The sequence below is a fragment of the Neofelis nebulosa genome, chromosome 4 (assembly GCF_028018385.1).
Source record: "Neofelis nebulosa isolate mNeoNeb1 chromosome 4, mNeoNeb1.pri, whole genome shotgun sequence".
Classification (NCBI taxonomy): Eukaryota; Metazoa; Chordata; class Mammalia; order Carnivora; family Felidae; genus Neofelis; species Neofelis nebulosa.
This window is the reverse complement of record NC_080785.1, coordinates 129,215,021-129,241,679: the sequence shown is the minus strand read 5'-3', so window position 1 is coordinate 129,241,679 and position 26,659 is coordinate 129,215,021. Positions and strand designations below refer to the sequence as shown.

Sequence of the window (26,659 nt, the reverse complement as noted above, 5' to 3'; positions counted from 1 at the left end):
TTGCTCTGGAACTACATCATGTGGTCATGCATTTGCCATGCCAGCCATGTAGCTACAAAAAAAAAATTTGAACCAAGACTCTAATATACCGATAGCACATGCCTCCAAGTGAATTCGCCAGTTCCCTAGTAGGCTTTGGTTTTGCTGTGCTTTTCTTGGCATGAGCACTATGCCCAATGAGGTATTTGCATAACAAGTCAAGTACCTCATATGGAAGTCAACTGAGGGAAGAGCGAGATGCTCCAATGCTAGGGAAATCGGCTGGATGGACTCAGGGAGAGATGTATGCTCCCCACATGGAACATCCCTAAGGGATTTTTCAGGGTAATATCAACCATATGTGATTTTTCACCTTTTGGTTTCTCCAAATCACTTACAGTAGAATTGGGCAGAATGTGACTGGTGGTCCAGAGTAGACTCTAGAGGTCACAGAAAAAAGCACTCTATTTGTGATGGATTCTGTTTACATTGGTTAACACATACTCAGCTGGCACTGGGCAGATTTTTCCAAAGGTTTCAAACTGTTACAAAGAACAAAAGCAAAGTTCCTTTAAGAAATGTGGTGGTACTGAGATATGAAGAGTAGTGCGTTGTCTTTGAAAGGGAGTTCATAAAGCAGACTAGGCTCTGAGGCAGAGAAACTAAACCACTGGGGTATTTATGGTACACAAAAGGTACTGTGGGGAAATTAAATTTCTAAAGAGGAGCTGACTACATGCAATCAAAGGTGAGGTGAGAAGTTATGAAAAGGGTCTGAGGCAGCTCATAATTAAGGACAGGGAGAACACACACACACACACACACACACACACACACAATCACAAGGAAATACTGAGTAAGTTGGAACTTGCTGTATCTCAGTGTCAGATGTGAGGTAGGGTGGGCACAACAATCTGTCTGTCCCAATCCAAACCAGACAGGAGAACACGGGATGCAAATATTGGGTGTGGGCTCCTGGAATAGTCAGGCTCCAAAGCTGTAGCTATGTGGGCTGGGAGGACACTTGGTCAGAGGGGGCCCAAGACTTCTAGCCCCAGAATGAGCCAGCTCAGGCCTTCTCAGGCCTTGAGGGCCCCCAGACAGGAAACTCCAGCAGTCAGGCTACAAGGGGGGGGGGGGGGGGGCACATTCACAGCTCTGCTCCTGAGCAACTCACTGTGCATCATAAGGTTTTGGAGTAAGATAAATCTCTACTCCAGTGATTCTCTCTGGTACCCCCACTATTCCCTGAGGTAGTACTGGAAATCTGTGGGGGCATTCACTGGCACAAGGATTGGGGAGGGGGCCAAGGAGGCTCCAAGTCCTACAATGCACACAGTCCCATGCAATGCACATTAAGCCTCCAATGCAACTGACACAAATCCTGCCAGACTTTTGTGAAGGTAAAATAACAGACGTTTTATAATTATTGGAGTGGAGAACCTAACTCTGTTTCATATTTAAACACTAAGGGTTTTTTTTTTTCAGTTAAATATATACAGATTGTACACCCTTGTTCATAACAGCATTATTCACAAGAGTCAAAAAGTGGGAGCAAACCCAGTGTCCGTCAATACAGAGATAAACGAAATGTGGTATAGGCATCAATACACAGTGGGAGAGTATTTAGCCATAAAAAGGAAGCAATTCTGATATATCTTACAATAGGGATGAACCTGGAGGATGAATCATGTCAGATGGAATGAGCCAGACACAAAAGGAGCAATATTGCATGATTCCACTTACACGGAGTGCCTACAGTAGTCAAATGCACAGAAACAGAAAATGGAATGGTGGTTGCCAGGAGCTGGGGGCAGAAAGAGCACAGAGTTGTTTCACGGGGGGGGAGTTTCACTGAAGGAAGATGGGAAACCTCTGGAGATGGATGGTGGTGATGGCTGCATGACAATGTAAATGCCACAGAAGGGTAAGACTAAAAATAGTTAAATGGTCAAGATTGGGTTATGTTTATTTCAGCACACATTAAAAATACACACACACACAAACACGGAAGTGTGCAAGTCACAAGAAGACTGGACTTGGTTGTACCAGAACTCAACCACAACCTGTTCACCACTGCAGAAAATTCAATCGCAGATGGCGACAGCGCTCCCAGTGCCAGAGTCCCCAGCAACACCTTCCCGCTCTGGCAGCCTCTCCAGCTGGTACATCAGGTTGGGTCTAGCAGGGGGCGCCAGCACCTGGCACCTTCAGGGTACCTTCCAACGTCACCGTGTCTGCACACATACACCCTGATACATGGGATTTATTATCAGTTATCTTCATTTTCACTTTTCTATTACAGTACATAGAGATCTTACAAGTAGGGGTGTATGCATCTATTACTTTCTTTGTAAAATTCATTTCACAACAGTATCGGGGGCAGTGAAACACTATTTGTTAGAAAAAAACTGAAGGGAGGCGGCCTGGCTTTGGTCTCAGGGAGCAGACAGCAGCAGCAAGAGCCTAAAGACCGCAGGAAAGCACGAGACTCAGTGAGTCCCCGTGGATTTCACAGAAGCACCCTTTCATGAGAATTCAAGTTCTTACGGGGAAGGTCTGCTGGTAGTTGGCCCACTCCCCCGAAAAGGAAGAAATATGGTAGGAAAGTAGAAAGCGCCTGACTCTCCTTAGTGATGAAACACAGGCACAGTTAAAATCATCAAATTCGTGCCCAGTAATCAACTCCGACACAGACGAGGTGAAACAGGGTACACTTTTTTCAGTCATGGGAATTACCGTATCATGTCAAAGGAGATCAGGGTTTAACAGAGAAGGGCACGGTGTGCCGATTGCAATGACACATATGTTGTTTCTCTGTTGCGATCATCCTTCTTTCCATCTCAACACTGGGACATGATTCATATTTTACATACTGTCCAAAAGGGGAATGTGACTTACCAGAAACCATCCTCAACATTTCAAATACAGATCCCCCCTCTGCCAAGAGAAAATCCTGCCCAGCTGTAGATTTCTCATTTGCAAAACATAAGAGCAATGAAATTCCATTACTTAGAGAAACTGGCTGTTCCACCAAACCCCTGGCAACGGAAGCTGTACTTATCTTTCTGAACAATAGCCTCAGAAAATGTATTCTTTCTCTCTCAGACAAAAAGAAAAAAAAAAAAAAAAAGACAGTAAGTATGCCTTTGAGCTCTTGAGAAAGTGCTCTTGTCCAAGCCAATTTCTCTTCGGGAAAATCCACTCCCCTGACCTGGGAAATACAAAGACTGACCCTAAAACATGCAGTAAAAAGAGCTCCAAGTTGAAGAACGCTTCAAAAAGTCAATGGGGATGTAACAATATTAATAATGTCCTTAAAACAAAATCAAGTATCCCTTTAATACGTAAGTGACCACGATGTACCCGCTCCCGCAGAAAAGTGACTCTTAGACCCTAACATGTTCAATTTGTTTTCCTGGTGACGTTTAACTGCATGTTTTCCTGAGGACATAAATGATCCTGAAGTGTTCTGCTTCGCACATTGCGGAATTCATTCAAACAAGAATGGAAAGCCAGACTTTGTTCTCTGTCTTCCCAAGGCTCCTTTCTCTGGGGAGAAGCATGTGGTCAAATTCCAGTGGGTTACATGAACTCCACTCATGGCTTATCTCATAGTTAGAGTTCCCACTCGGCCCAAAGTTTTGAAACGGACCATGAAAACACTCAAGAAATACAGACGCTACGCCAATGTGTTTGGAATACCAACAGTGCTGCTTTTCCTGTTCCCCGTTTAATGTGCCGAGTTACATGGCTACAGCCTTGGAGACTTTCTTGTGGGATTCAACATATTACCTAGGATTCTCCTATTTAGTTTTGTCCTCACAGGAGACCCAACCACTTAGTCCATGTATTTACCCATTAAAAGAGCAATCAAAATGATCAAAAAACAGCAGCAGAAAACAGTCATTTGTATCCAACTTTGCACCAAGAGCCCATACAAGGAGACAATGAGTAACTGTCTCCCTTTGGGCAACCTGGGGCATCTGAGGCCATCTATGTGACCCTATTCCAGTGTGTTGGATGGTGGGCCAAGAGATCTACCTCCTCCATAGAAAACCCACAAACCTGCTCTATAAAACCTTAAAATGCTCCATGAAGAACTGAATAGAGAGAGTTGGGAATGCTGTGAGTGACTATCCTATCAAACTTTGCCTGCACATCCCTGGACCATCACTTGGTAAAACCAACAGAAGACAGAACGATGCATTTGTAGCAGTAACTGTGTGCCGCGAGCTGGGAGGACATGAGCAAGCCCCCAGAGCTGCCACGATCTTACCCTGGGAACCAACGTGAACACCGACACAATGTGCACAACGGGTTGCTCATCTGGTTCTAACTAACAGACAACTCTCCAACGGCTTTCGCACAAAACTGTAACTGAAGCCCACAAAACAGATGCAAGGCTAAAGGAAGAGAGCCAAATTGTGAACATGACACTCATAATCTGGCTTCTCTATATTTAATATAAACAAAAACTTAACACCAAGGCAATCAGCGCTCCATAAAGTCCCACACAATGGGAGAGTTCTCCTGCCCAACCATCAGGAGGGTTCAGGCCTCCCTCCCTGACCAAACTGAACCGGACGAAGACGGGATGGCATTCAGCCTATTAAAAGACACTGCCCAGCATTCACATACCTCAATAATCCTGTCATGAATTTGCAGGCCTCCGTCCTTGGCTGCGGGCCCACTGTCAACTATTTTGGATACAAAGATTCCTTCAGTGGACGATCCATCTTGGTTGTCCTTTGGGTTAAAAAAACACACACATGAATGCTAGGCATTAACTTGGTTAAAGCTTACACTCTTTATGATGGACTCAAGCTTATGTCAAAAGTGGCAATGGGGTGAAAGCCCATCTGTTACCCCTAATTTCTGTCTTAATCTAAAATTAATACATGCACATGGTACGATGTTTCAAAACCTATCAAAATGTGTAAGTCCTTGCCACCTCCTACCCAGTGTCCTTTTCCCCTTTATAGCATCTTTCAGCAGTTTCTATACCCTTTCCAAAACATTTTTCATAGATCACCTTTCTTCAACATGTATCTGTTCCTTTTTCATGCATACAAACAGGAGTGTGTTCTCTCAATTCTTGTGCACCTTGCCTCTTTCGCTTAACCTCACAAATCTTAGGGACTTTTCTCCAGTCTTCCTTTCTACCTCACTCCCTTAAATGGCTGAACGGTATCCCAGTAATGGGATAGTAAGCAGCTTCCATTTGTCATTCTCAGAGACAATGATGTGTCTCATACCTTCTTCCAACCTGTACAATGAAATATCTTTTGCGGTATTTATCTAGGGCATATCCCTAGCAATGCAACTGGTGGTCCAAGGATATGTAGATTTGACGGGCATTGCCAAATTAAGCACTCGTAGCTCATGAGAGTGTTTTTGCATAGCCTTGCCAGCACAAAGTACTATTAGAACTTTTAAGCACGCAACAATTTGATTGTGAAAATAGGTGTTTTATGCGTGCTCTGATTTACATTAGAAAAGCTCACCACCAGCACCCCAATCCTAATAAATTCTCATCTCCGATCTCAAATCCCTTTAGATCTTTCAAAGTCTGGACTGAAACTTTCTGGGAAAAGCGACGGCTCGCTGCTCAAACTCCTTCCTTTATTTAAAATCAAAAAGCTCCAACAAGCTCATAAAAAAAAAAACCCTCACAGCTTGTTCATGAACTTCTTTCCAAACAGCACTGGGATGAATTCTCTCCAAGTGTGTGGATTAAATTTCTAGTGATTAACAGATGGATTTATAAGTTAAACGGCCCAAGTATGTGTTGTTTCCAAACAAAAGCATTTGAAAAGTAATTTCAGGATCTTCCACAGAAACTCCAAATTCTGGAGTTGCCATAAGGCCGTAAGATGATCTATTTTAAAAATAATTTCTGTATACAGAAATACATATAAATCCCATTTGTTAAAAAGTAACAATGAAAATATAAAATTTTTCTCTTTACACAGAAAAGAAAAAACCCATATTCTAAAGGAGAAAGGGAGGACTTTAAAGTAGTTCAATCGACCGCTTCAAGTGAAAGAGCAATGGATAAGAATAAGCAAATGCACACTCTGTACCTCTTCTCTCTCTCCCTCCATCCTCACCCCTGTCTCTCAAACACACACACACACACACCCTATAAGGTCATAAGTAGTATTCGAAAGAAATCAAAATCACAACCTAAAATGAGCATTAAGTGTTTTACCCAACATTTATCCCCCTGTGACAAAGACAGGTCTCCAAACTGACATCTGGATTCTATCAACACTCTTCCAAGAGAGAAGGGTCAGCGAGACTGTGGGTGCTGTGCTAGATCAGCCATCCTCAACAGGCAGCCCTGCCCAGCATCACAGCACCCTGCATGGGGCCACTGCAGACTAACCCTTCACTGTCTGGATTTCTCCCTGCCTCCTTTCTCTCTCACAGCCGCCTCACTAATGCACTAATCCCAGCACATTCATGTATCTCCCCACGTGCATATCTCAATTTTAAGTACACAGTTGGGCAACTGCTTCTATTTACTGACTACACGCTAGACAGCAGGCAGGTAGGGAGTACCCTGTGTCCACTGTTTCATCCTTCTAATAACTAAAAATGGTAAGTACTATACTATTCTCCATTTCATAGAGGAAAAACCTGAGACAGAGAGGTTAAATAACTTATCAGAGGTCACAGAGCTAAAAAGTAGCACAGGTCAGTTTCAAAACTAAAGGCATTCCCTTACACAAGCTCAAAGTGCAATACTGCCTCCTATGGAGAAAAATCTCAACAAGAAGCATTAATTCGGAAGTTCCACATTCCAGGCTATGGAATATTCCACAGGAGAAACCTGAAGAATCTCAATGGACCACACAGGATTTGATTTGTGGGCAATTGTGGGTTCCCTAAGAGGTGATGTCAATATACCCAATGAAAAGAGATCTGCACTCACTCTGAATTCGTTGCTTTACATTTCTTGCCGGAAGAAGGAGATGGCAACAGGATTTTGATGTTGGTTTGTTTTGCAGAATACTACTTTGTGTACAAGTAATTTTTCTTAGGACAATCAGTAAGTTCAAGCAAAAGCAGAGGAACAGGCAAAAGCAAACAGCACAATTCAGGTTAAATTAATAAGACAGTGGTAGGAGGTGGAGAAAGAATGGAAAAAAAAAAAATACAGCAAGGACAAAATCCAAGAAAACCAAAGCAATCCCATCCTGGAAAGCTAGATGTGTCTCTTCAAAGACATTGCTCGATTCTTTGGCCCCTCTCTGAATACATTTTAAGTCCAAGTTATTTATCAAGGTGAACTAACATGGCTCGGGATTTGTTTTGTTTTGCCAGCTTGAGAAAAGGAACAATCAAAGGGATTGTTTCCATCAGAGGGGTACCTGAAGATGAAGAATACCCGCCAAAGGCCGAAGTGACAGGTTTGACACACCAGACTGGCTGCTGTGTCTGAAGGGATATAAGAATTAATGAATGAATGATGTGACTCTGCGAAGGGCAGTGCATCATGCAAGGAAAAGCCTCGTGTCAGCGCCCCCCGGCCGGGCTTATGTCACAACCCAACCAAGCATCTAACACAAGAATCCCTTGGGAAACGCACACGTCATGGGTACTGCCTTCCACTTCCAGTTACTAACAATGAGTGTGCATTGTTGCATCTTGGCTTTTTAGCGTGTTCTCAATGACCTGCCAGATTTCCAGGCAACAGTTCAGAATACATTTAGGGTTCATTATGCTATTTCTGCTAATCAGGACAAGTTTTTTAAAAACACTATTGTAACCACATGCATATGGAATTAAACTTTCCTCCAGGGGACATGCACGCAGTTCTTGAAAAAAGACCACAGGAACTAAGAACACTTATGAATGCTACAAAATTCATTCTGGCTTTCACTTCAATCAGCTTTTTAAAGGAGAAAGAAAAAAAAAAGCACCTAAAACATGTACTTTGATAAGCACAAGAAAGAACCATATTCCAATGAGGCTGGGAGTGGCCTTTCTTCCCAGAGAGGGACAGAAAATAAATACGATCTTCACGGCCTTTCACGTATCAAGTTCTCCAACCATCCCCAAGACACAGGCATGCCTCTCCATTTCAAGCATTTTGCCAACCGTGGGCTCCTTTTTCCTACATATGCTTTGGTGAGGCAGAGAACAGACCTTCCTGGTTTGGGCTCTTTCTGCTGTGGAAGTTGCTGAAACATCTAACGGTGAAGTGCATCTTAGCTGGTTGAAGTCATTTCTTAAAACTATTAACAGTGAGTAAGGACAGGAGAAATAATATTTACGAGGCCAAACCAAGGACGGCCTCTGTCATTCCCCCTAAGCGGCAGAGCACAACACATTCTAAAACGAGTTGGGGAACACGGACCGCTCATTTCCTGGGACCAATTACTTAGACATCCGAGCCCCTCCCTCAGCCCTTCCCTTTGCTGGAGAGTGTAGACTCCTGGCAGCAAGGACTCAAGCAGAGCAGCATTGCAACATGTTGCCAAGCTGTTCTGCCAAATGGCTACAGTCAAAAGGAAAAAAGTACCAACGGGACAGAATTCTACACTTTCTTAAGAAAGTCACCGAGACAAGGAGACAAACACAACCGTGTGTGCCCATCCCTGGGGCTCAACAAAATGTCCCCACCCCTCTTCATTCTCACAGTTTAATCTCGTGGTCTGAAGCGTTCTTCTCTGTATGTATGTTTTATAGGACAGATAATGGGTCAGTCCATCATTTAATGGCTACATATCACCTGTAAGTTAAGTTGTCATTTCTTAAAATTAACCCTGTGTGTTTTTGAAACTGTGGCTTTGGCCTAAAGCCAAGGGAACTCAACCCTCATTTCTCCTCACGCTAACTCCCCCATCTTCTCCCAGTTTCTTTCTGACCACTTCCTGCCCGCTCCTCTACTCTAGCCATGCTGAACTCTTTGCAGTTTCCCCAAATGCCAACTCCGACCCTATTCTAGGCTTTGCATGGGCTTCCTCAGGCCTGTTCACTTTCCTCTAGCTCAAGTGGTCTTCAAAGATGGGCCCATGTACAGCAGTGCACTGGAATGATCAAAGAACATACAAGAAATTTTATTCACACTCACATTTTAATTTCATCTTTTAAAATGCTGCTTTTTGCATGAAACTTTTTTAAGTCACGTACCATAGTTCAGCAGTGAAAATATAATTTAGAGCTAACTAAATAAGCTCAATTTTTTACAGTTAAGAGCGCTCAACTAAATACAGTATATCTGGGCCCCAAGGGTGAGCCAGACCTAGGCACACAGTTTAGCCACATACGGATGCCTGGTATCTCCTTATCCTTCAGGATCCAACTTAACATCTTCTCCGCTCTTTATCACCCTGGCCAGCGACACCCCTTGCTGCTTGGTCTCTACCACCTGCCGTGCTCCCATTTTTTTTCCTGCATCACATGTCCCCCAATCTGTAACTGTTATTATTTACCTGTTTCTTGCTTGATGTCCCCACCAGGACACAAACTCCATGACCACAGGGACCCAGTCTCCCTGGCCTCCACAGCATCTCCCAGCTCCTACCAAACAGCCCCTGTTCACGATTTTCTTTTCCTTCCCTTTGACTATTTTCCTTTTACACTAATAGATGAGGAAATGGCGAGCAGAAGAAACGAGCAACAGACGATGCACATTCAGATAACCCCACATGAAAGGGGAGATCCTGCAACGCGCCCTTTGCCATGTCTGGTCCCCAGAGCCCTTTCAGCGGCCATTTTCCTCCCAGTTAAACCTACTGGTCTGAATTTGACCTCCTCTTTCTGGAGGGGGAGCTAATGATGAACGGGGTGAGCTGCAGTGGGAGGAAAAGCAAAGGGACGCAATCGTTTACAAATGAGGAACTGTCCCTAACTAATGAAGAGCTGACAGAGCAGAGCTCCAGATCAGACTTCCAGGCACAGAGTCCCCGCTCCAGCTGGGTTACTCTGTTCCAACTGGCCGCATCTCACACAACGTTCTTCACTCAACTGCTACCCAACCAGACATGCCCCCTCCAAACCTAAACGGTTTAGATAAGCTGTTGTATTACTAGGACGATGCTATTTTAGGAGACCACAACTAAATAAAAACTCCTGAGGGTGAAGATGTTAGATAAACAATGAACTCCCTAATTAAAGAGAGCAGAATGAGGTGAGCGAGGTTTCTACTTCTCACTCCCCAAACCTTGACCCGTCTTCCTCCTACAGCAGGGAAAGGAAAAATTTTAGTAATTAACATACCACACAAGGCCGGCCACCAATAATATTGAATCCCAGGGAGCCAGAGTCTCGATGTAGGACAAGAGTCAGACTTTTGGTTTCTTCTCCCTGTAGGGAACAGAGGAGTTCAAAATTTTATTTACAAACAGGGAATAAATGGTAGCAATTTCCTTTCTATCTAAGCAGACTCACGGGCTCTTAGCTCATCATTAAAACCCCACGTCTCTTGGGTAGTTTAAGCAAGGCAACTTTTAGGGCCCAAGCTGAAACCGTGTCCTGTGTTGAGGAGGTTACGAACGTTTCTAGATCCCAACCCTGCAGTGCCCGCATAAGAATGTCTGGCGATGTCCAGACATGCCTAATGAACATTATCTATCAATGACTCCTTGGTCTGCACACGCATCTTTCCTTTGACTGGCCCATTGCACGCCAACTGTCTAGACAGCTACTTTCTGTTTCTCAACCATCCTCAACAGCGCCATTCTTGTTTTGTCATGAGAGGTTCAAGGAGCAATGCTCTCGGAAGTCTGAGCACACGTATGGCCTGTCAATAGTCATCTGTGTTTGAGAGACTTGGGGGAAAAGCAGTCTGTGCAAAGTCAGACGCGAACGTGGAGGGGAAAGAGAAAAATCCTGTATCTTACTGCAAAGCAAGGGGGAGGGGGGCAATTTCACAAAGTAATTACTGTCCAGTCCACAGGAGATGCCGAGACGTTTAACAGAAAACACTCTGTTCAAAGGAGGGCTGGTCAATGTGAACCCCTTTAAATCAAACAAGCAGAAGTCACCCAGGCGGGTCTCACAGGCAATGGTGAACAGTCAGAAGGGACAGAGATTCCATGGCACCTCAGTGAACACTCTCAAGTAACAGACAGATGAATAAAAATAGGTTTAACCTTACGTGCACACTGTCATTAAATAGGCATTGACATCAACATTAACCTCATTGAGACACCGCTGAAATGTTTCCACTTATTTGAATGATACACAAAACTTTACACGTAGGGACTGCAGAGACGTGCAAACGCTTCACTCACGTTTTCTGTTTAAACATGGTATTAAACACTACATTTTTTAAGATATGACTACTTCGTTAGAAGCTTAAAAAAAAAAAAAAAAAACCCGTAACAGCTTATGACAAAATAGATTTTGTTCTGATATTTACCACTTCCTGATCAAACCTTTGCCTTCTCCTTTTTCTGTGGAAATAAATGACAACATTTGAATGGCATGAAGGCCAAGTATCTGACCCAGCTACACTGGCAAGGGAAACCACTCTTTCTGACAGGCAGTCAATGGCTTTTCTGAAGCACTGCTCCATTTACAGCTAGAGTTGTCAACAAAGAACTGTGGTTCTGTATTTGGGCAGCAGAAATGTGCCCAACACTGGGGTGCCTGGGTGGCTCAGTCAGTTAAGCGACTTCAGCTCAGGTCATGATCTCGCGGTTTGTGACTTTGAGCCCCGCATCAGGCTCTGTGCTTACAGCTCAGAGCCTGGAGCCTGCTTCGGATTCTATGTCTCACCCTCTCTGACCCTCCCCTGCTCACTTTCTGTGTCTGTCTCTCAGTAATAAATAAATGTTAAAAAAAAATTTTTTTAATGTGCCCAACAGAACCAAATATATATATATATATATATATATATATATATATATATATATATATACATACATATATATCTAAGTATATATATATACAGGCACCCCGTTTAAAGCTCTTAGTAACCACAACTGTTTCTCCTGCCTAGTGTACAGAATTTAAAATATTAGAATTTTTCAAAATTTTAAAACTGTTACATAAGCCTAAGCATCAATTATTAAAATCCTGTAAAAACAAAAATGACAATTTTTCAATAGAAAAAGACAGTCTTTAGGGGCACCTGGGTGGCTCAGTCAGTGAAGCATCCGACTTCAGCTCGGGTCATAATCTCAGGGTTCATGAGTTCAAGCCCCATGTTGGGCTCTGTGCTGACAGCTCAGAGCCTGGAGCCTGCTTCCAATTCTGTCTCTCTGTCCTCTGTCCCTCCCCCACTTTCACTCTGTCTCAGTCTCTCTCTCTCTCTCTTTCTCTCTCAAAATTAAATAATAAAAAAAAGAAGAAAAAGACAGTTTTTAATGAAAGAACTAGGTGTCCTCTAAGAACAACACAATAAAATATTCACTTCCACCTGCTTGCTTACTTGATATGTAAAACAGAGTGTTTTTTTTTTTTTTTTTCAACGTTTATTTATTTTTGGGACAGAGAGAGACAGAGCATGAACGGGGGAGGGACAGAGAGAGAGGGAGACACAGAATCGGAAACAGGCACCAGGCTCTGAGCCATCAGCCCAGAGCCTGACGCGGGGCTCGAACTCACGGACCATGAGATCGTGACCTGGCTGAAGTCGGACGCTTAACCGACTGCGCCACCCAGGCGCCCCAAAACAGAGTGTTTTAATGTAAAAGGCAAACAACTCTCTTACCAAGCTGCTGTACCTAAGCAAAAACAGAAAAGCCTCTATAATAACAAACTACCAATTTTGCAAAAAAAAAAAAAAAAAATCTCCAATCCCTGGTACCACCATCCAGAGTATCCGTCTGTCAGTGGTACTGATACAATTAAATTTGATCTACACAAGTTACCGGCCAAGAACGTCACTGTTCTAACAGAATAAACATTCGGGATCAACCAGATAGTTCTGAAATGTAAACGTGAGGATTCGCAAACTGAAATAGTTTATATCTCTCTGCCTTGGAAAAGCAAAATCCTGGTAAGTCCGCGTCTCACTTTGCTATCTTAGAGGGGTGAAAAAGTTGGAAATACATTGGAATTTGACTGAGTTATCACACATATCTTGCATTTCTGGCTTTCCTAACTAATGATAGAAACTGCACGGTTACACAGTAATCCGAGGCAGATGGCTCTAGTCTGGCAATCTCAAATGATGTACGGAAGAAAACGCACAACGGAATTTTTTAAAAGACTAGTTTCAAACCCACTGTGTGATAACCCTTGCTCTAAAAATTATAGAAAAACAAGGAATTCTTATTATAGGGCATTCACATTTACTGGCTGCTTACCATGTCCCAGAAATTATATTAAACATTTATTTAAATGCTTTATTTTCTTTAATAAATCCAACCCATCTCCTCCACTGGCACTATTACCACCCTCATGATATAGGTGGGAAGAGCTAGTAAGAGGTCTAGCTGGGTTTTAGACCCAGGCTCTCTGATTCTAGACGCCAGTTACTCTTCTACACTACTCCCTTTTCATGTTGAATGCAGAAAAGAAGGCCATGTGGGCTGGTAACCTCTTAGGTCTCTCTCAAGATGGTTCAATGTTTGGCGTTCCATAAAGGAACTCATCATAGGAGCTCTCACCCGGGAAACCAACATCAACACAAAACTCCCAACTGTGCACTGAACTAATTATCTCCAGAAGACCCAATCTGAGATGCCCAGACACCTAAGTCTATACCTAGACTCCCAGATCTCTCTCCAGGGACAAGCCAGACAATGCCTCAGACACAGCATTCCTCAGCCAAACAGCGATCTGCAAAGAACATTTTGGAACAATCAGTTTGACCATCTAAACTTCCCTGCCAGATGCAATCACTGGAGAGAAAGAAGGGGTATTCTCATTTCTACAAGTATCTTGATGTAGTCTGCTGTCCAGGAAGGTAAGAACTGGCTTCAAGTGCCATTGCCTATTTTAGGACTGATTTGTAATAGTAAGTCAACGCAGGCAAGACTCACCACACGATGCTGGGAGCAAAAGAAGAGAAAAGCTGCATATGGGCTGAATTTCTTTCATTTCTCCATCTAACTTCCAGAGGTCTCTTCTCCTCTGACACCCCGAATTTGACTCTGGTTTTCCCTTTCCATTCCTCTCCCCACAAAGCAATCTCAACTACTCTACTTTTTAATTCTTCACAAATAAACATTAATCGAGAATTTAAACACTGGGCTTCACACAATGTACTTAACACGTTAACGTTAATTCCTGCTTATATCATTTAACCTGGTACTGAGCTGAAAATGCTTCAGGATGGAGGGCATTTAAATGCTTCTGGCTCAATTATGCTCTATGTAATTAAAGAGACATATATAAATGGGACAAGGGCAAAGGCTCCTGTCAATGCCCCTTTGCTGACTTTTCACGGAAATGTTAACGACGGGTTCTTTCGTCTAAAGAAAAATTTAACCGATATTAATCTGTATGGGGAGTTTATCATAACCCATGCTTTGCAATGTTCTCAATGGCCTAATGAAGTAATACAAACAAGGGGAAGAGCTCTATTTCACATAAACACCTGACTAAAGGATCAGCTTTGTGAAGCAGGCACTGTATCCACAGTCTAACCTGAGAAACTGAGGCTTCAAGAAATTCAGACACTTGCTTAAGATCACACAGCTGCAAAGAGGGAGAGCCAGAAATCAAGATCCATGGGACTCCAACATCCGTGTTCTTTGTACTCCGTGGGTAAATTCTGGCACTGTATCTTAAATCCTTTTGCCTCACAAGAGTGAACCTCCACATTAAAATGTCATGAAGGATTAGACATCTAATTAGTTTTGTAATCAGAGTTTTAAGCAAGGTTTCTTTGGACTATGTAATAACAGTGGCAAAGATTAGAGTGTCTATTATACCGTGAAGGGTATCATAAGAGTATTACGCCCCTGACAGGAACGGGGTGATGGTTAAGATCTCGGACTGCACAGTCAGAACCTGAGGTGAGTTTCCTCATACCCAGAATGGGCATAATAATGGTTTCTTCTCACATCACGGGGTTATTATAAAGCATGAATGAGATAGACAACTGCCGACCAGTGCCTCAGTACAGTGCCCGGCCAACAGACTTGCTCACAAGACGAACAGGGCACAGTGTGTGGTGAACGCTATGACACTGAGCACTGAGGGCCCTGGTTCTCTTTAGCCACATAAATTACTCTGCCACAAAGTCCAAGCAAATCCCAAATTAACTCAGTCCATCTAAGGCAAGGTTGGGAGAGCCTCAAGTTAAGCAAAATACGATAGTTATGTATTCATCATACCATCTGGCCGTACGATGGGAATTCTTCCACGTATGTGTCTCTGTTTTCCCCCCAAAGTCTGGAGACAGAGTGGCACGTTCTAGGAGGGCTGGTTAAGTGCCAACAGATAGTCGGTATTTTAGAGATGGTAGCAGGATGACAAGTAAACACAATAGGAGCAGCTGGGGTTGAACCTTCAGTGCAGCGAGCTAGGACGGGCAAGTGATACTGTCCCGGTGGGATACGGGGACAAGGAGGGGAAGTCAGACACATGACGTACCCAGGCCTTGAGGGAGGTGGCCATGAGAGAACAGGGAAACAGGTGTTGGCTCACAATGGGACAGGAGAAACAGTAAGTCCAAGAACGTGTGGACTTGGATAGGGATAGCAAACCTAGAAGATGCTGGGGAGATGGAAAGTGAGGGGGAGATGGAAAGTGAGGGGTAACTGGCGACCACTGAGGCATGTGGACTGCTCCACGTTCTACCAGATCAGTGGGTCCTGATGGGCTGGGAAGAAAAGGTGAAAAACAGGAAAATCAGCAACAAAAATGTTGGTGACATGGCATCTCCTTGGCTGCTTTCCCTAGAACTGCCCCTATCCTATTCCTCTTCTCTGGTGGCCTGTGTCTCTTTCCTTCAGGAGCCAGGACCCAGGAGACAGGCATGTCTCACCAACAGCCTGGGCAGCAGATGGAAAACGACGCCTTCAGTCGTTCTCTGGACCCCAGATACAGCACGGGCTCCTTGGGGTGGGGGGTGGGGTGGGGCTGGAAGCTCTAACAGATCCTCAGCTCCCCAGCCTCCACCCAAGAACACAGCTCACTGCTGGGTCCCTAGGGCAGGGGAGGACCTCTTGGGGAGGTGCTTAGGTCTTTAGAATTAAGAAAGAACAGAGATATATTAGCCTTGGAGAAGGAGATGTGGGCACCAAGCCCTAAATAAATGGCACGAAAAGTCCACATAACTTACACCATTAAGTCACAGCAGAAATGGAAACTCAATGTTCATGAACACCATAGTTGATTTCTCTGAAAATAAGCTTTGCTATCATATTCGAACAAGTAAATACTGGATCAATGTTTAAATTGTCCAAAACACAATCTGCTCAAATTTCAACTCAAGGTCTAAGTGGACAACAATATGGGAGGAAAAGTCAACGGTGGAAAAGGCAAAAATCAAATTTACTTTGTCAAAGTCACCTTACATGGTGGCTGGGGGGGGGGGGGGGGGGGAGGAGTCTTTGTTTTTTAAGTGTCCAAGGACATGAAGTGTCTCCTACAGGAAAAGTCCCTTTTCCTTAGTATTACTCTGTCACCACCCTCCTCCAAACAATCTGGCCTCAGAAGCTTGGATGTGTGCCATCTCCTAATCCATGCGGTGGCCTCCAGAGCCCATCCATGCCACTATCAACGTGGATTCTTTCTAAACACTCCTTTCCGCCCAGTGACGGGTGTCCCCCAATCATTGGTGTTGTGGGACTCACAGCCGAGAACTGGCTGGACTGGAAAGCTGCCCAGTGGGTTCTGAGAACTGTAATTGACTGACCGCCAGTCTATGTATCTGGGGTGACAGGACACCTCTCAGCCTCAGATTATGCAAAGCTTTCAGAGGGTCCCACAGCTGGGAAACAGCTCTGTCTGTGCACTAGTGACAAGAAAGCACAAAAATGTACAGCGGTGGGGGCTGGGAGACCAGGAGGCAGAGCTGGCTGCCAGAAATTCCCTACTGAAGAGATGAGGGTATCTTCACTTCCTTACACCGAAATGTGTTTGTCCTCTTTGTCATTCAAACTATGTTTCTAATGGCTGGCTGGGGTCAATCTCCTCCCTGTAACTCAACCTCCAGTTCTAAAGAAGGGATATTCTTGGGGGAAGAACAGGGGAGGACTGTTCAAGCCTCAAACTGAAGGTAGTCATGAGGTTGATGCAAACGAACTGAAAATGGATGAGAGGTGCCCGGGTGGCTTAGTCAGTTAAGACCCACTCAGGTCACAATCTTGCGGTTCGTGGGTCAGGCCCCATCGGGCTCTTTGCTGACAGCTCAGAGCCTAGAGGCTGCTTCGGATTCTGCATCTCCCTCTCTGTCTCTGCCCCTCCCCTGCTCATGCTCAGACTCTATCTCAAAAATAAACATTGAAAAAGACATGTATGAGACAGTCAATGGAAGTATCAGTGGTGTGCATCTGTCACCAAAATAGAAGAAAGCAAAGATGAGAAAGGCAAAGAGGATGGAAAAAGAGGTGGAAAGAAATACAAAAAGAGCTTCTCTGAAGTCATACTATCTACAGAATAGTATACATAAACCCATCCATAGGCCACACAAGTTATTTTTGAAAAACAGTATAGAGAAACAGTCCCGAGGTTCAAAGGTACATATGTAGTGTCTATTGTGCAGTTTTATTTAAATAACGTAAGAAATCCCTAAAAATTTACTTCTATATTCCCATGAGTTTGATTTCAAGTCTGCACCTTTAACTTTTATCAACTCCTGTCTCTCCTGGTGAACATCTACAAGCAAGCCTTCACCGGAAAACTAACAAACAAGAACAAACTTCATTTAAGGAGCTACCAAATTGTCACATTTCCATAGGGTAAGCAAGCAAAAGTTACACAGCTGGAACCCGGTTAAGTTCTCCCTTATAGGAAGGCAGGGGCTCTGCCCAGCCAACCTCTCCTGAGCCTTGTTACTTTCAGTTAGACAGACACAAACACACCTAACAACCCCCTAAGCCTCATTTTATTCATGAGCTTTAACCACCTCCTTTACATGTTAGCCCAGAGGCTACCCAGACACAGCGAAACTGACCTGGCATGTTTCTCTTCTACCCAGTGGCCACCAGGGGAAAAGAGTCAGATAGGAACCCAGAGAACTAGTCACTCAGGGCAGCACGACTCTCACAATGAAACTGTGACCCTGTGAGCAAAAACCCCTGCCCATCTTCTCCATTACACCACTTCAAATTTCTCATGTTTCTTCAGCAATTCCTTTTAAAAAGATCTAAAAAACCTACAGGTGCCAGGCGCTCAACAGATGTTCAATTAATGCTCGTTAAGGCTTACTGTGCACCTAACACCAATCACCTGGTTTAATCCTAAAGCCAACTCTATCAGCCCAAATAGTATCCCATTTTAGAGATAAGACAAATAAGGCTTACAGGAGGTTACAAGATCCTCCCAGAGGCCCTTAACAATGAGCCAGAGGAAACATGTGAATCCTATTTTCACCAACTCCAGGACTACATACGGCAGAGACACAGACACCTGAAAACAGTGCCTAGAAAAATTCTAAGGGTGACCTCTCTGCCCAGGACTCATTGCTGCTTAACCGCTGCCCAAAGAATAGTTCATCCCTCCCCGTTCCAGGGGACACTGCTGCAGGACCCACTCACACACAGGCTGCACGGGGTCTCTGTCCCCTAAGCTCCCCACGAATGTATATATGGAACGGGTGAGAAAGGTGGATGCCTGTGTCCATCTGTTAGTTATTTTCTTTACAAGACTAATCATTATGTTATACCACTTCCCTTTTTTATTGGAACAGGCTTATTAGAACACCATTAGTTCAGGGGGGGCAGAAGCTAAGCCATGGCAAAAGAGCTTGAGTAAACAAAGAGTAGAAACACTTGTGTCGTGTTTTCAAAGACTCAAGTGGGTGTCTGACCCCATGGGTTAAAGCTGCTCAGGTTGACCTCTGTATCCAGTGGTGCCTATCATGGTGCCTGGCACAATGTGTCTAAGAATGTGTGGAGCTAAACAGCAAGAATACACTCGGAAAATATTCTATTTACTTTCTACCATCAACCACTCTGTAAATTATTAGCATGAAAATTAGAGAAATGAGCCACTATTCCATCCAGGATTCCATTTCTTTCTTTTTTGTTTTACTGGATTCTCTTTTCATAGGATCTGTTTTATGTTCTGTGTGTTCTACACCAGACCTATAAAAATGGGAGTCACGGCATGGGAAGAACACACTTCATCAACATGGACCGAAAGCCATCAAACCAACTAGAAGGAGCCAAAGGAAGACAATGGGAGAAGATGTTTAATCTTCCAGGCCTCGGTTTCTCCGCCTGTAATATGGAAGGTAATGGTTTGTTGTACCTACCTCACGGGGTCTGAGGATAAAATAAACACCTCCAATTAACATAGTGCCTGCATATATAAATAATAGCCCTCTAGAAACATGTATGAGACCTCACAGGAAACAGTGCCTCGGAAGAAAATGCTTTTCTTATTGTGGCCATAGTGTATGAGCCTGGAGTCAGACACTGGGCTCAAATCCCAGTTTTATACTTGGAATCTCTGTAACTTCTGGACTTTACCTAACTTTTATCTAACGTGTTTTAGAGAAAAAAAAAAAGAGAGATCTACCTAATGAAAAAGATAGAGGAGCTCATATACATACGTACATAAAGCACCCTAAGTGTATGGCACCCAACGTAATTCAATGAATACTTCTTTTCCTTTCAAGCTCCTGGTTCTATACTCTAATGCATAACAGCCTTATAGATTCTTAATTTTTTTTTTTTTTACATTTTATTTATTTTTGATAGAGACAGAGCACAAGTGGGGGAGGGGCAGAGAGACAGAGACACAGAATCTGAAGCAGGCTCCAGGGTCTGAGCTGTCAGCACAGAGCCCGATGCGGGGCTCAAACCCACAAACCTTGGGATCATGACTTGAGCCGAAGTTGAACCCTTAGCCAACGAGCCACCCAGGCGCCCCACGGCCTTATAGATTCTTATGCATCAAATATTTTTACAAACAGGCAAGCATTATTTCCAAACGCAAAAGGAACCACTTATGAATAAATATCATCAGAATTCCCAATTCAAAAAGTTCAGTTCTAATTATTCAATTAAGAGTAGCTAACATAATGTAAACCAAATCTTAATTCTGTGTATCAAACATTTAAATTAAATGGATTGACAGCCCACAATTCCTTTAGCTCAACTGGGCTACTTTGTTAGATGCACTAGGAAATGGTTATTCGCTGAAGCTTTTCCAGAAACAGAAAATACACTGGAAGGTGAACACTGTGATAGATACATTTCAAAGTGTTTGCACATCTGGAAAGCCTTTTGATACAATTGTCTATTAGATTCACTTACCTCCAGGAGTTCTGAAATGGACAAAATCGTTTCTGGGATTTGGTGCTTGATACAATTTGATCTGGGTGGATCCAGCAGAACGAAAAGAATGCCTCCCAAAAACCTGGGAACAATTTTGTTAACTTGGGGGTCACGGAAAAACTCATTCTTTTTCAATACAAGCTCACTGTTGGTTTTCAGAAAACTGAAAAGTTGTGATGGCTGACAAGACAGCCTCTCCAATCTTGAATTCACCCACAAAACCCACACATATTGAAAGCTTACAGTGCACATGGCAATCTTGTGTCCAGGACACAGCCCTGAAGAAGAGGGACGTGCTTCCTCCTGGGGAGACACAATAAACAGCCCTTCCAATTATTTAGTTACAGCTTTGATAAACACCATGCAGGAGGAGGACCAAAGTGAACACCTCAGGGCACCAGACCTCATCTACGAGGTGAGAGAGGGCTTCGTGGATGTAGGAGTGCTTGAGCTGGGATGGGAAGGATAGAAAGGTTATCTAGTGATGAACAAACCTTAAGGGCTGGCATAAAGGCAGGGCAGAAGGCGACATTTCAAAATTTGTGGATTATCTAGTGATGAGTATTTGCAAAGACTTGTAAGTAGAGAAAAGATCAAGTGTAAAGGCCCAGGGGCAGAAAGGAGCATAGGGTCATATTCATGGAACTTCCTGAGACTCAAGAAGCTAGGAAGAGAGAAGCAACAGGGTAAGAATGCAAGCAGACAGACAGGTGGTGGCTGGCAGGATCCAGAGCACCATGAACCTTACAGCCACGCAAGTGAAACTAGAAAACAAATGAAGGGTTTCAGAAGGCTTCAGATTGACATTTCTGTTTTTCTTTGTAAGTTTGAGAGAGAAAAAGAGGGCGCATATGCACAAGCAGAGGAGGGGCAGGCAGAGAGGGAGAGAGAATCCCTGGCAGGCTCCTCGATTGTCAACACAGGGCCTGACACGGGGCTCAAGCTCACAAACTGTGAGATCATGACCTCAGCTGAAATCAAGAGTCGGACACTTAACCAACTAAGTCACCCAGGCGCCCCTCAACCTGACATTTCTAAGAGATTATTCCCGGTGGTAGGTAATTGCATGAGAGCAAGAAAATATGTAGTGGGAGCAGTTGTGGTATAGGCAAGAGGTGGTGGTGGCTGAGATCAAGACTGATTTTGTTTCCGAGGTGACATCTGGCAATGTCTGGAGACACCTGTGATCACCCCAACCTGAGCAGTGCTACGGGCATCCAGCAGATAGAGCCAGGGATGCCGTTAAAGATCCTATAAAACAAGGAACACTGTCCCCGCCCCCCCCCCAACACACATACAATGAAGGATTATCTAGCCCAAAATGTTAATAGCTGGAGTTGGAAAACCGATGGTTTGAACCAGGGATATCACTGGATGGGGAGGCAGAGCAGTAAATAGATTCCAAAAGTATTTTGGAGGGGCACCTCCATGGCTCAGTGGGTTAAACATCCGACTTCGGCTCAGGTCACGATCTCATGGTTCATGAGTTCCAGCCCCACAATAGGCTCTCTATTGACAGCTCAGAGCCTAGAGCCTGTTTCGGATTCTGTGTCTCCCTCTGTCTCTGCCCCTCCTCCACTTGCACTCTGCCCCTCTCAAAAATAAACATTTAAAAATTTTTTAAAAAGGGTTTTGGATGGAAAATCACTAAGACTTAATGACGGACTGGATACAGAAATAAAAGTGCAAAGGTACCAAGGAAGAGTCCCCGGTTTTTCAGTAATTTTCAAGAAAATTTATGCTCAGAACTTTCCCTTGCTTGGAAAGCCAGAGAAGTCTATGAAATGCTTTTTCTCTTAGAATCAGGTAGGTCAGTCAGGGTGGAAAAACTGAGGCTGGCAGCAAAACTCTTGAACTTATTCAACCAAACCGTCATCACCAAGTCTGCTGCGGCCCAGAAGCAGCTTCTTATTGGTTAAAGATGCCTGGTCAGACCGTAGTTAACCACTGTGTAACTGCTGGGTAGGCCTGGGTTTTAGAACTTTACCCAGGTCTTTTGTAAAAGGAGACTAATATGTGTTCATCTACGTCTGTACTTGAACCCTAACTCTTCATCCAGAAGAGTAGCTAACCCAGCCTGACAAGCAGAGCAGCATCACCTGGGTGCTTGTGAGAACTACAGACTCTGAGGCCCCAAGCCAGCCCTAATGGATCAGTATCTTGAGGAGGTAAGACGCGGCAATGTGTTTTAACAAGCTATCTGGGTGATTTCCGATCACAGGGATGTTTGAGAAGCAAGCCCTAGTACCCATTTTAGAGCAGGAGAAACAACGTCTATGTAGGTACAGCACAGACAAATCCTCAACACTCAGCGAGCGTCCAAAACCCAAAGGTTAAGGTCATTTTTAAAATGCCAGATCATTTTATAGAACAAGGTTTAGGTCTTGAAGGGCTGGTAGGGAAAAATCTAAGTGTTTCTTATCTACTTCAGCTTGGGACAGATAAACATTATGACTTATTAAAAAAAAAAAAATCAAGTGTTGTGCATCAGAGTTTCCAAGCAATATAAATCCTTCTGCCTTTTGGAAGAGAATAAACAGTACCCAGCAGGAACAGAGAGTCGACCCAATGAAATAAACAAGTTCTTAAACAGCTCGCAGTGGGAGAGGTTTTTCTGGCTGATGCAGGACCAGCAAAAGCTTTTCAGAGAGGGCCACTGAGGGTTAACTTTGGGGCAAGAGGAGCAAGCTTCCCTGAGGCCTCAGTTGAGGCCAGCCAGGGTCTGAAGCCAGAGAGAGGAACTTATGCAAACTGCAGGCCAGGCCATTCTTGGCTGTCCTTGAGGCTAGCGCTGGGGTGCATAGGAGTCCCAGGGCAGGCTCCAACTCCAGACCCGAACTTTCTCTGTGAGCTCAAAAAGCAACAACATCTTGTCCCTAAGCTTAATACCTTTGATTATCCTATTGGCTCACCCAGCACAGCTCCAAACACAACCACAGTTCAGATTCAAGTATCCTATTTTTGATTATGAGAGAAGGTTTAACCAAACACTCCAGAAAGAAAACAGAAAGGCAAGAAGAAATAATAAACTAGCTTAACAATGAATGATGTATCAACTCTGGGGTAGTGAATGGCTTATTTATAAATAAGCATCACTTAAAACTACGCAGGAAGTTCGCATGACAGCATAAACAAGAGAAACTCAGGAACTCTTCTGCTGCAAACCCGATGCCTGCTAGAGGACCAAGTCTTGCCCTCTGTTTTGGTGAGCGGGCTCACACCAGTCTTTTGTATGCCTGTGCGGTCCTGGGTGAGCCTCTCAGTTGTAAATATTTGCCCTTCGCCCAGAGCTGGCCAGCTGCTCAGACTGCGGCTGACAGGCCAGGGGGCCAGGATGGGGAGGGGAGGAGCGGGGGAGAGGGAAAACTTGCAGGCCTGGTGTGTGCATAAAGAGGGGGGTTGGGAGAGGGCAGAGAGAGGCGAAGCAGATGCAGGCCCCTGGGGCAAATATGTTCTCCCGCAGCCATATGGAACAGGCAACCACACAGTGGCACCACGCCCCTCCCCGTTTGCATAAAACGTGGCCTTTACAATCAGGAAAACCCTGGTTCTCAACAGGCGATTTTGCACGCGTCCAAACACACACCCCACCCCCAGAGAACACCTGATAATATTTGGAGACATTTTTAGTTGTCATGTCTTGGAGGCAAGAATGCTACTGGTATCTAGTGGGTAGAGGCCAGGGAAGCTGCTAAACATTTTACAATGCAGAGGACGGCCGCCTCCAATAAAGAATGATGGGACTCAGTATGTCAATACATCCCAACGCTGATAACTCCGATGTAGAACCCGAATCCTCACTCTGTTCCCGGAGTCACAGTATGACTCTGGACAAGTTCTATGACCTCTCTGAACCTGCTTCCTCCACCTGAAAGGATTAAGTAGATAATGCCTGTAAAGTGCTTCCCACAGTTGCTAGAACATAATAAACACTCAAAAAATGGGCCTTGGGTTTACACTGAGAGGCAACACAATAGTGCTTATGACCCTGGGCTGGAAAGACAGGCACATGAGCGTTCAGAAGGCAACTCTGGCACTAAAAGCTATGACCCAGGTACATGACTGCCCCTCACAGGGGCTCAGTCTCTTCATCTACAAAATGGGAAGCATCCCAGCTGCCTCACTTGATTAAAAAGTAAACACCTGAGAAGTACTTAACATAAGGCCTAGAGCAAAGCAAGCCTTCACTCAGGGTGACCATTGTAATTACACCAACTATCAGCTCAAGGGGATGGCCCCAGGGGGATGTTAACATTTTGCTGAGCACACACTCTCCACCCAGCACAGGGCCAGGTCTTTGTAACTATTCTTTCCCAGGAGGCTGACAACCACCCATTTTACATTTAGGTAAACTGATGCACCTGGATGTTAAACTTCACAGTCACTCAGTTGGTGAGCAAAACACCCAAGTTCTAAAATAGTTCCAATTTGAAAGAACTTCCTCTCAATTATTACTTTATGATTGGTGGCACTTTCTTTTTTTCTGGAATCCCCGCATGAACGCCACAGACGGGGCCTGGCTGTGTTTTACCCGTGTCACATCTCTAGGGACCAGTTTCTAACTTTAGAGAGGCTACGGAACTTGCTCAAGGTCAGCCAGCCAGTTGGCAGCACAGCCCATGTCTGAATCCAGCTTTCACTCCAGGGGCCTTTCTTCTGGAATCCTTCTGAACTTATTCAGAACTGTGTGTTTCATTTGCTCTTCCTGAAATTCCTAAGGATGCATGGATACAGTTTACCCTGTGTGTCGATATCGCAATCCTTGGTGCCACAGGTATAGAGAACTAGGTTTTTCAACCTTAAGAAGTTAAGCAACTTCCCCAAGATCACCTAGCTGATCTGAGCAGCAAAACGTCTGACTTTGGAACTGCACTCATTCTTACTCCACGCTGTGGGGTCCTTTTAGTCTTTCCAGACCCCCGGAAGCTGCTGTAGCTACATTTCACCCGGTGTATGTGATCTGCAAGGACCATAGTTTCCAAGCTTAAACTGTTTCAGCGGCCCGCTCTTAGTGATACAGCGAGTAAGCAGTGGAAGGAGGCGGCAGGGATGCTCCTGGGAAGTTCCAGGCATCCCGGTGCCCAAAGGGACCAGGAGGGGCCCTGGGTACCCAGGGGAGCCCGGCAGGGGGTTGGGGCCGGTGGCGGGCGCCTACCTTGCCGCCGGGCGGCGCGGCCACGCAGCGGCTGAGCGAGTCGAGGCGCGCGCTGTACTCCGTGAACTTCTTTTGGTAGCGCAGTGCGGTCATCTGCAGCTCCAGCTGCGCCGCGGCCAGCTGCGCCACCAGCGACTTCTCGCGCTTGCCCGCGCGCAGCGCCTCCTTCTTGAGCGCCTTGTGCAGCGCGCCCAGGCGGGCCTGCAGCGCGCTGTTATGCGACCGCAGGGCCCTGGCGCAGCAGTGGCCGCCCGCGCGCTGCTCGCCGTGCGTCAGGGGCAGCCCGCAGCCCTCCTGGCAGCGGCCCACCGGCCGCGCGTCGCACGCGTCGCGCATGTGCGCCTCCACGTCGCGCCGCAGCAGCACCTGGCCGCAGCCCGCGTGGCGGCAGCGCGCGGGCGCGAAGTCGCAGCGCTCGAGGTGCTCTGGCAGCTGCTGCAGCTTGACCACCCGGCCGCAGCCTCGCGCCGCGTGCGCGCACTTGATGTCCAGCTTGAGGATGAGGCGCTTGAGCGGCAGGACGTGGTTGAGCTCCTTGGCCGACAGGCGACCGCGGCAGCGCGCCGGGCAGCTGCCCTCCTGCACCACCCAGGGCAACACGCAGCCGGCGCAGAAGACGTGGCCGCACGGCGTGGTCAGCGGGTCCTCCAGGACCTTGTGGCACAGCGCGCACTTCAGGTCCGGGTCCACGTCGCCGTCGAACCGGTCCAGCTCGAAGCCCATGGTGGCGGCCGGGGCCCGGGGTCGCCGCCGGGCGGCCGGCCGCCCCCTCCCTCCCTGCGAGGCAGCCCAGACGCGCCGGCTGCGCCTCCCGCTCGCTCGCTCGCTCTCCCCGGACTGAGCCTAATTGCTCCAGACTTCCTCGGAAAATGCCCGAGGAACAGGACTCCTCCAGCCGTATATGCGCGAGCGCGTGCGCACGTACATCCTGCCTCGGCTGTCTCCGGCCCGCCCCCTGCCACAAGGAGGAGGCAGAGGAGGATGGGGAGACCCCGAGAGAGGACTGGCCTGCCCAGGACGCCAGTCTGAGCCCTTCTCTCCGGCGACTCCTCTCTGCTCTCTTGCAGTTTTTGCTAGAGGGTACCAACACAGGCCAAGAAAAGCTCACTGAGTTTGGAGCGGAGGCTGCTGTTGCCGCCCAGAGACTTCTCCTGGAGCCCCT

General features: G+C 45.6%; 1 protein-coding gene across 1 annotated transcript in view; it reads right to left on the bottom strand.

Moving 5' to 3' along the window:
- Positions 1 to 26,348, bottom strand: part of PDZRN3 (PDZ domain containing ring finger 3) — a 240,068-nt gene extending 213,720 nt beyond the window's left edge. The window contains exons 1-3 of the mRNA XM_058726209.1: positions 25,498 to 26,348; positions 10,213 to 10,299; positions 4,621 to 4,728 (exon numbers count right to left, since the gene is read on the bottom strand). Coding sequence (XP_058582192.1) covers positions 4,621 to 4,728; positions 10,213 to 10,299; positions 25,498 to 26,220 — 918 coding nt within the window. The 5' untranslated portion in view covers positions 26,221 to 26,348. The remainder of the gene's footprint in view (positions 1 to 4,620; positions 4,729 to 10,212; positions 10,300 to 25,497) is intronic.
- Positions 26,349 to 26,659: the final 311 nt, after the last annotated feature.